This window comes from Neltuma alba, unplaced genomic scaffold (assembly GCF_004799145.2).
Source record: "Neltuma alba isolate B1F8T4 unplaced genomic scaffold, ASM479914v2 tig00012097_pilon, whole genome shotgun sequence".
NCBI classification, from domain to species: Eukaryota; Viridiplantae; Streptophyta; class Magnoliopsida; order Fabales; family Fabaceae; genus Neltuma; species Neltuma alba.
This window is the reverse complement of record NW_021636654.1, coordinates 602249-613539: the sequence shown is the minus strand read 5'-3', so window position 1 is coordinate 613539 and position 11291 is coordinate 602249. Positions and strand designations below refer to the sequence as shown.

The window sequence follows — 11291 nt, the reverse complement described above, 5'->3', positions numbered from 1 at the left end:
ACAAGATATTTGCGGCCTAATTAAAAGTCAAAATCCTCCGAGGAGCGGACGCAATCGAGTTTTGCGACCGATCATGGAAATTAACTAAACCTAACTGGCTTCCATCACATTACAGGCTTCTAAATTCACTCTTAGCTATCACCACTAAATATTTTTGGGCCAGTGCAAGCTCCGGCGGATCCGCAGACGCATCCATCTGTGACACTATTCACAGCTCTGTTTGGTTTGATATAAATGGAACAGAATGCACATCTCATCCCAAAGGAAACAAAAATGGTTGAGGTGCTGCAAATGAAGAAGGTATATGGCCTTGGTCCAAGGCATCCAATTTATGTGAATAAAACTTTATTATATACATACCTATATAGAGATCTAATGTAGAAGCTAAGATTACGTTTGGTACAAAACATTAAAAATAAGAAATAAAAATTAGGATTGAGATTGAAAAAAAACAACTAAAGAATATTTAGTATGACTAATTTCTTGTTACATGGGATTAGACAATCCCACGTGAGCAATCACTCATATTAAACACTTTTTTAACATATTTTTCGGTCTCAATTCCAATCATTACTTTCATTTTCAATATTTCGTGTCAAATGGCACCTAAAATTTTTGATTGGCTAATACTACTCTACGGTTTAATGGCTCTCCACTTAATTAATCACCTTAAAATGGGGGCCAATAAATCCTTCAGCTCTTGCCTCCTTTAAAATCACCCTCTTAGTTAAACTCAGGATAATCATCGCCATCCGCCTTTCTATCTCCAATCTGGAAATTGGCAGCAGCAGCAGCGCTTGAACTCGTTATAACTTTGTGCTTTCCCAATTGGACCTCAATCTTCACAAAATATATATGTTTCTGACATTATCATTGTATATGTGAGAAGTATTTGGTTCGGAATTAAACCTTTCAATTTTGTCATCTTCTCTCATTGGTTGCATGGTTTTAACTCTATCTGGAACCTGGCAAAAGAAAACCAACACGACCTTATCAAGGGAATTAACATCATCATCTTGTGAAACTCGGCCATACATATAACGGTATCACATACAATCTCCGATCAGAAAGTTCTTGAGATCTCAGGGGCATCTTTTATTACATCACTTGTTCTATTTGTTCTTGGAGCTTGATCGACAACTTCGATTACCGAGGAACACCATGACTCTTCTTTGGTGGATTCTAATTCCAATGGCTGGGTAATTTGAATGAGAGAGAGGTTAATCAATAAAAGAAGGGAAAAAGAGGAAGCTTGGTGGATGTTACTCAATATAATTCAACTATGCTTCCAACCTTCCAATGGAACAATAAAATATTTTATATTAATAGATGTTATTGTTGATTTTCCAAAAAAGAAGAAGAAGAGGAAATTGTTTAACTGTTGCTTTCAGTCACGTCCATCATAATAGAGTCATTAAAATATCGATTCGCTTACCGACTCTTCTGAACTACTCCTCCGGTCCTTAATATAAGACCCATTTAACTAATTTGATTAGATTAAGGAAGTTAGGTAAGTTAGTTAATTATAAGAAATATGACATGTTTTTCCTAAAATACCATAATCATATTTCTTAATACCCCATCTTTCTCTTCTACTTGATTATGGTTGAAAGAGTATCTATAGGGGTAATTTAGAGATAATTGATAAATATGAAAAATGAGTCTTATATTTAGGACCAAAACCACCTCACCAATTGGGTCCTATATTAAGGACCGGAGGAGTATTTCTCAATATCTTGGTTAGTCTTAGCCCAATCGAGACTTTCATATACAATTTTTAGTCAAGGAGAGAGTTGATATATTGACATTGATAAAAACTTGACTGATTAAAATTGCTTCATGTCAAAATTAAATAGCAGTATATATTGACTTGTTAAACTTTCAGGTCTAAAATACAAGTATCTTTCAAACGGGTGATTCCCTACACATTAAGCTTGTTCACACTGTACTACTGACTTTCTTTTTTTCTTTTTATTTTTTTGCTCTTTCTTTCTTTTGTTCCTGTCTTTTATTTTATCCGCATATAGGTTATATTGCACATAGTTTTTAAGATCTGTCCAGTTATTTTAATTAATTAAATTTTTTCATAAAATTAATGTTTTTTAAGGCCGGCGAGATATTTGTTAAAAAATGATATAAAGTTGTGGAGAACAATTAGTTGCAAATGATAATAAAAGCGAGATGAATGGAATCAAATTCATTTGCCAGCCGGGAGTAGAATTAAATGGAATTGCGTGGGGCATCAAACATAGAACTAAATTTTAGAAATTTCGGCAGAGGTGGTAGTTTACCAATGAAATTTTGGGCATAAAGTAAACTAGCTAGCTAGATTGAAACAGAGGCACATATGTGAGATATCCAGCAACAAGAAGAGGGAAAAAGATTGAATAGAGGAACTCTTGAACATTTAGCGATCTCAGATTTGTCAATATCAATGGTGACTTATTATTTTGATGAATAATTTATTCAAACAGAAGATTATATAAACACTTACTTGAAATCTCACTTATTAGATTTCATTGTCGAAAACATAATTTTTTCTGAAGAATTCACCATGATATATTGATCTATATGCATAATATCATGAAATATATATATTTAGGGGGGATGCGTGTGTGTTTGTGATTTCATGAGATGAAATATTGAATTTAGTGCATGTGTTGTTTTTTTGGGGGGGGGGGGGGGGATTTGTGGATATGCTGGAGGTGGTGGACAGATGAGTAGTTCCGGAATGAAGAATATTTATGAAGGTCACCTACCCGTTGTTGGTTTGCCGAGGTCCAAGTGAGGCCATTTCTATTTCTAGTTATAATTAAATTGTGAGGGGGGGGGGTGATGAATGGATAAGATTCATACTAAGAAAGAGGACCACTCATCATGCGACATGGCAGCAGAAGGCAGGAGCACACGTGAAGGCCCTCCTTCATTCATCATTCATTCATTCATTCATTCATTCCTTCCTCCCATGTTTGGCAACCTTGCCACGCGTCTCCTCCCTGTCTTCCCTTTGACTTTTTCTTTCTTTATAAATTTGTTGAAAATGTTTGGACCTTTGACTTTTAATTACCCAGACTCCATCCATCTCACTTTAACCTCACTCTTTCCTTTACGAAAATACCCCCTCCAATCTCATTTATCAACTTTAAATTTAGGGCTAGGTACGATCTCTTTTATACTTCTCCGGTCCTTAGTATAAGACCCATTTAACTAATTTGATTAGATTAAGAAAGTTAAGTAAGTTAGTTAATTATAAGAAATGTGATATATTTTTCCTAAAACACTATAATCATCTTTCTTAATACCTCTCTCCCTCTTCTACTTAATTATGGTTTAAGGAGTATCCATAGAGATAATTTAGAGAAAACTGACAAATATGAGAAATATGTCTTATATTTAGGACCAAAACCAACTCAATAATTAGGTCTTATATTAAGGATGAGAAAAGTACGTTTTAATTTGAAATGTTAACATTTAATGTATTTTTCTGATTTTGCTCATAATTATTTATTCTCTTTATTTTATCATACTCTCTCTTATTATATTTCCCCACACCTTCTTTTTTATTATTTTTCTCATTTATTATAAGGGTTTATTTGGAAACAAAATTATATTTTTAACCTATTTATTGCTTTTAATTAATTTTAACTAAAAATTCATTATCCGTGAATTAATCATTTGAAACTTATAATCATAACAGGATGAAGTACTACCACATCTTGTAAGTATAATCTATAATTCTACATGGGCTCTCCTCCTCCTTCGTTTTAAATATACAGGATTTAGTTAGCAGATTTATTTTGATATTACATCATTTCACTTTGTCCAATAAATTTATAATTTTTTTCTTAAATTAAGTAGCAATCCACACAAATGTTTCAAGAAAATATTTTAATAACTATTTAATTAATTTTTTTATATCTGCAAATTACTAGTTATTTAGCTTTTATATTGAGAAGCATGAATATGCTCTTATCGATCAATATGCCACTATAAAATATGGAGTGTTTTGTTTCCAAACCATGAATAGATTTATGAACATGACAATATATTATCGAATGATTTGCTTCTAATTGTTGAGGTGGTGGAGGAGCTCTGCGGCTTTAGGAACATGTCATTTTTAAAACACACGTCATTCGTGTAGATCCAGTGGCAGAGTGAAAAAAAGCATAGAAATGTTGATGAAAGTGATATGAAATGTGATGAGGGGAAAAAAGAGGAAGAAAAAATGAGAAGGAAAAGGAGGGGACCCCCCGGCGGGGAGGGGGAATGGAAAGAGTGAGAAAAGGGACGGAACACCAAAAACAAGTTACGTGGTTGGCTCTGTGAGTGAGCGCAAAAGCTGATAGTTATCGCGTCGGGGCTCGTGCCCTCTCACTAATTCTTCCTTTCATTCCACACAAGCTAACCAATTCCATTTTAAATTAGGATTCCTCATCATACTTATCCCCGCTTTATCATTTGATTACTTAATACTCCTCCTGTCCTAATTATAAGACCCAATTGACTTATTTGAAGAGATTAAGAAAGTAAGTTAAGTTGGTTATTTATAATAAATAAGTGTTGTTATTCCTAAAATATCCTTGCTAATTAAGTATATTGGCTAAAACTATCATTATTAGAAGGATTATTTTGAAAAAAAATGCATAAATATAAGAGAGAAAATGGATTGGGTCTTATAATTAGGACCAAATAAAAAGTCAAATTGGATCTTATAATTAGGACCGGAGGAGTATTACCCTTTTCCTTAGCCACTCAAACCCCCCCGGGGAAAACCCCGTTGTAATCAAATTATTATAGAGGCCTTTTTTCTTCGTTTCTAGAACATATATACCCTTTCACTTTTTATTTATTTATTTGTTGCTCCAAGTATCTTTTCGTTTAAACGGTAAGAAACTAATCTCTCCAGTTACTGTCAGGTTGGGCTATTCACGAGACGGATCGAGACTGGGACAGGCCCGTCCCGATTCCATCCCGATGAACAGTAACGGGACAAAAAATCTGTTCCATGTCCCAGTCTGTCTCGGTGCTGTCCCGGTCCTGATCAGGACGGGACCGAGACATCCTGATAGATATTTTTTATTTTTTAAATTTTTTTAATAAAATCTGATTTTTTTAATTATAGTTTTTTGGGTTTATGCCTTATAAAAACATATTTTTATTTTCTTTTTTATTTGTTTGGACACTCTTCAACGAAAGCTCAAAATATTACATATAATAGTTATTAAAAACTCTAAACAAAAGCTTTTAATAAAATAAAAACTTGCTAAAAATTCTAATCATTAATAATTTCAAATAATCAATAAATATAAAAGCTCTAAATAAATATATCTATAGTTTCATATAATAGTCTCAAATCTTTAAAATATATAAAAAAAAATAATATTATATAAATAGGATTAAAAAAAAAAAGGGAACCACGACAAGACAACCCTGTCCCGTGTCCCGTCCCGTCCCAGTCCTTTTTTTGTCCCGTCCCGTCCCAATAAGGTCGGGACCAGAACAAGCCGATCGGGACGGGCCGGCCTTGAACACCCCTATTGTCAGGTGCTGTATCGTGAACCCCTCCTAACAGTGTTTTTTCTATACACGTTGCCCCAAAGATCAAACTTAGGACATAATGTTTAAAGTTCCTAAATCCCTTCTACTTGAATCAACACTTGTTAGTACTTTTTATTTATTTACTTTGCCGCGTTTTTTTGGGGTAAATTTTTTACTTTGCCACTTTGCCCCGAAGTTCTTAAGGCTTAGGCTCTAACATCAAGCCCACGGTTCTCCCAATTCATTCGTTCATTGAGCTCCGGTCGTGGCCCAATATCTTAGGCGGCCTGGGTCCCCTATGCATTTCATGAAACAGCGTCCCCCATGCCTTTCTTCCTCTGATCTTTAAACCAAGCAGCCCGTTTATATGGTAAACCGAGGAGTAAGTATCTTTTTCACAGACAAAACAAAAGTAATATAATTCTGGACGCTGATGAGCGAAACGACCTGCCACTTGAATTATGCTTTGTTGAATTAATTGATTGATGAAGTATGGATATAATATTTTTGTCGCCTTAGCAAAAGAATGGAATTGTTGATGAGAGCGACCAAAATGATAATGAACACGTGCCTTGAAGAATTAATTGCGAAGGAATAACTTGATGGATGAGTTAATGGTTGAATGCGGATATTAGTTTATGAAGGATGAGAAACAAGCAGGCGAGTCTCCTGACGAGTATCGTCATCATTTTCATCCTCCTGCGTTGGTGCTGCGGCTACCACCTGATGAGCAAGCTCGATGTCAGCCTTCAGAGACGGATGCCTCCAATCTGTTCGAAGAAATTCATAAAGCATCATACTGAAGCAAGATATCTGTGCCGCCACCATGCCATACCACAACCCCACAAATCCAAACTCGTATCCAAAACTAGCAACAATGGCCACTGGAAGTCCTATCAAGTAAAACGCACACAAATTGATCCTGGCTCCCACGTGAGGACGTGATGTCCCTGATAACACCCCACACGATGCTGTTTGAGGCCAATTCCCTATCTCCCCCAGCCCCAGAAGTGGGAGTGTAGTTTTCACCAGCTCAACAATCTGCGTCTCGTTTGTGAAAATTCTTCCCCAAAATTCCCTCACGCATACCAAGAACACAAACGCTGACACCCCAAACGTGAAAGCTGTGAAAATCCCAACAATGGCAGTACACTGGGCACGAGACGCTTCCCCCGCACCTATTGAATGCCCTATTCTTGTGGCTAATACTGAGCTCAGAGAAAATGGAAACACATACAAAAACCCGGTGGTCTGAATCAGGATTCCCATGGTTGCTACGGTGGTTTCTGGGTTACTGAATAACCCGCAAAGAAAAATCATTATCTCGTAATACCACCACTCCAAGCACACGGAAGCACAACTGTGCAATGCCATCCTCAACAGTGGCCTCCAACCCTCAAAACCTGTGAAAACCGAGCCTCCTTTCCACGGCTTTATTGGTTTATCTGAAATAACAAGATAAATCACCAGCCCCAGGGCGATGTTCAGAGAATTCAAACCGGTGGCTAAAGCAACCCCTTTGACCCCTAACTTGAAGTACACGGCCAGGAAGTAATTAAGGGGAAGGTGCAAAACGGCTGCAACAGAAGCAGCTAGAGTAATAGGGAAGTTCAAGTTCTGGGTTCTGAGGAAAGCCCTTAAAGGGTTTAGGAAAGCCTGAGCAATCATTTCGGGGATGGAGAAGAGGAGGTAGAGTTGGGCGGTCTTGGTGACCTGCGGATCCTGACCGAGCAAGAGAAAGATGGGTGACATGTTAAGCCATAGAAGTGAAATGGGGACGGAAACGAGGAGGAGGAGGAAGAGAGTTCTGTGAAAGGTTTGGGAGAGAAGGGACCATTGTTTGGCACCAAAAGCTTGAGAACAGATAGGATCCATACCCATGGTGAGACCCTTAAGGAGAGAGTGGGCAGTGATGTTGGCGAAGCCGAGTCCGAGAGAGCCACCAGCAAGTTCAACCTTGCCCTGGCGGCCCAAGAAGATGACGGAGACGATGGAGCGAGAGTACAAAAGAAGGGTCGTCATTAGTATGGGGCTCACTGTCTTTGCCAACCATCCTAACTCTTCTTTCACCTGCATGCATGCATTTCGTTTCACATTTTCTTCTTATACACTGGAATAACATCATGTACTCAACATTTTAGGATCACAGATAGAACTGTCAACAATCTCCCAGCTAGCCCATTAATATATTGATTTATTTGTTTCAACTGTTGAACGTCAAGACATACATGATGTGATCTATAGATTAGGAATTTATAAAATTTCACTAGAGAACGAACAGACTGAAAATTGTAAAACAGCTATAAAACATTACAATTCTTTTGGGTGATTGGGAAGTCAGAAGAAGAAGAGGATATTTCATATATGGGACCGAATGCGAAGCTCAACAAAATTAGGGTAATTAAGCCTTAAAGCTCAAACTGATAATAAAATTTTGAACTTGTATGTTTTTGTGAAGCATCATCAATTAGCTAGTCATATTGTTAGCAATTTTCGATCAACTTTCATTTCACACTCCACAACTATTCTTAGTTAAATTTAAGAGTGTTGCTGGTTCGCATATATACAATTGCTTTCTTTTCAGAAAAATTAAATGGTTGAATTTTAAAAAAAAAACAGTTGTCTTCGTAATTATACTATATTACGGAGAGCCACCTAATTAAACTATCTTTTAATTATGCTAATTCCGTATAAATTATAATCGCCGTTTATTTCCGCAATATCCAAAAAAAAAAATCGCGCTGCATTATTATATTCTTTTTAACCATTTAGTAAATGTTAATTCTGTTACTATGGCTACAAGTGTACTTAAAGTTTAACAGATGATTCTCAACAAAGAGGATCCAGTTTCGGTGCTCATCGCAATGATGAGCATTTTAAGCTCATCAAATCTGGACCCTCTATATCTCATTTGGATGGTTTGAATTTGATTTCTTTTTTATTTTTATTTGTTCAAAATAATTATTTTAATATATATAGAATCTAAAATAAAAATAATCTTTGAACTATCATTTTTTCAAAAAAATTATTTTTTATTTAAAAATAATCATTAAGGATTTTAAATATGGACAGTTCAAATCAAATATAAATAGTTCAGATTTGATGAGTTTAGAGTGCTCATCATTGCGATGAGTACTGAAACTGGTTTTGAAGAAGAGGAAGATCTGATGGTGGGCCTGTGTATGGATATGCTTTAATTATTTTTGAAATTAAGCTGAAAGGGAAAAGTTTGCCCTAGATCACAATGTAGATTTCTACACACACATACACACAGAGTAGGACCCGCCGCCACCTGAAAATATGGCAATTACATTATGCACAATCATACATATTATATATGACCTTCTGTCTTGCTATTTTTTTCCCCTAAACAAACATGTAGACCAAAACTAAAAATAAAAAACTCAATAATGTTAAATATAATATATATGTGTTTTCTTTGTTACTTCAATAGTCTTACAAGTGAATTATAAGTTTGTATTTGTATAAAACAATTCATAAGCGTTGGCCAAAAAAAAAAAGAACAATTCATATGTAAAGACAGACAGAAAGAAAGAGGATAAGTTGTATCAGAAAGAAAGAAAGAGGGTAAGTTGCAGGGAAATATACAGTAGAATACGAGAGAGAAAGGAGAAGAGAGATGAGAACCTGAGAGAGAGAGAGGCATTGAAGTAGAATGAAAGCAGAACTGCTTCTAACGGCTTCAAAATCACATTCTTGATTATCATCATAATCTAAAGCTACAATGTCTGCGTCCACCTTCGAAATCACAGACTCACCAGTTCTGATTTCTCGAGATTCAGAACCAGTGCACATGACGCCTGTGTGTTTACAGATTCTGTAATTTCAAAAAGAAATCAAACTACTAACTAAAAGTACGCCCATTATGATCAGTTTTAGCAACAGAAAATGCAAGAAAACTAAACGAACACACTTCCTTTCCCATCCCCCAGAGGAAACATGCAAGAAGATCATGGAACTTATAATCTTCGAAATATGTTGTGCAAAAGAAGTATCATACAAAAAGTGGAAGCAACGCTGGATAAAAACCGAACCTTGAGACACAAATGTATGATTGCAAAATGGAAAGAAAAGTTGATTACCGTCGCTACTGGTAAAATTGGAATATGGACTATCAAACTCTATAAATCGGACATATGCGGCATTGCAAGTTTAATTTGCAAAATGAAGATGCTAGGTGCAACGGAGAGGAGTTTGAACTTTGGAACTTGGAAACAGTACCTCAGAGCCAAAAACTATATAAACCCCATACATATCATAAACGTTTGTGATTAATTATTAATTATCTTTTGCTTAAAATATTATGATATTTGCTGTGAGTGACCACTCCAACTTTATCAAGGAACCAGTTTCAGTGCTCATCATTTTAATGAGCACTCTAAACTCATCAGATCTGGATCGTCTGTTTGGATTGTCCAGATTTGATTTCTTTTTATTTTTATTTATTCAAAATAATTATTTTAATATGTATAGAATCTAAAATAGAGATAATCTCCTAACTATAATCATTCTTTCAAAAAATAGTCTTTTCTATTTAAAAATAATTAATTAAATATTTTAAATCTAAACTATTCAAATCAGATATAGACAAGCCAGATCTGATGAGCTTAAGGTATTCATCAGAGGTGATAAGCACTGAAACTAATTCCACTCATTGTTTCTTGTTCCCTTTTGTTCTGGTCCTTTGTGTTCAGTTTAATCTTAGTCTAAAGCCTTTTTTTTTTAAAAAAAAAAAGTTCCCCTTCACCCTGTACATAGATATTCTCTTATTGTAGACAATTCTATTTGAGGTATTATTGGGCATTAAATATAGGCATCTCTGTCTATCCCAGTGGTACATAAAAGGAGATTAATACTCCTTTAGTTTTAGTTATAAGTCACTTCAATATGTTTCACATAAATAAAAAAAACTTTAAATTTCATTAACTCTCATTTAAAATTTAATAGCATTTTAACTTTAATCCTATGTAATATACATTATACCTTGTGTAAACAAAATCAATATAATAATAAATGAAGGATAAAAGTGTATATCTATGTAAAAAATTTCTTTTAGTGCCCTATAAATAGAATAAAAAAATGTCTTTTCTCTTTACCATATAAATATAACCTATATAAAATTATGAATATTAGCATAATAAAACCCGCGGGTGTATGATCGGGTTTTGATGGTAAGATGGAAGCATAAATTAACGGTAAGAAAGCCATTATATATATATATATATATATATATATATATATATATTTTGGAACAAAAACTGAAGTCTATATATTCAAAACGAAGAGTACAAGAAGCCTTTTTTGCATCAATTTTAACAATTTATTTGTAATCAGACGGTAATTGCTTTTTGTTTTCTCTTACCCCTTCCTTCTCACTTAAACTCATTCTATATATATATATATATATATATATATATATATATCCCATGAACATAATGCTTTTTTATTTAATTTAATTCATGCACCTTATAATTACCTTTAGGTTATTTTGACCGAACCAATCTTTTATCCGTTAAGAGGGCACGTTTTGGAATATAAAATCTATCTTAAGTAGCTATACAAACCATAATTTAAATCTGGAAAAAGAAAAGAAAAACTCTCCAAACCAACTACATAAGAAGCTCACTGCAGCACAAAAAGAAGATCCCGAGATTCTCTCGGACATTTAAAAAATGTTATGCTCATTATATATATGTGCGCGCGCGCAATGGTAAAATCTCTTCTAATTTAAT

The 11291-nt window shown here is 34.7% G+C and overlaps 1 protein-coding gene across 1 annotated transcript; it reads right to left on the bottom strand.

Annotated features, from left to right (window-relative positions):
- Positions 1-6174: 6174 nt before the first annotated feature.
- LOC114722642 (protein DETOXIFICATION 53-like) lies at positions 6175-9354 on the bottom strand. The gene is made up of 2 exons (XM_028908718.1): positions 9187-9354; positions 6175-7608 (listed from the first exon to the last, which is right to left on the bottom strand). The coding sequence occupies exons 1-2, from the start codon at positions 9352-9354 to the stop codon at positions 6175-6177; spliced, it is 1602 nt and encodes a 533-aa protein (XP_028764551.1).
- Positions 9355-11291: the final 1937 nt, after the last annotated feature.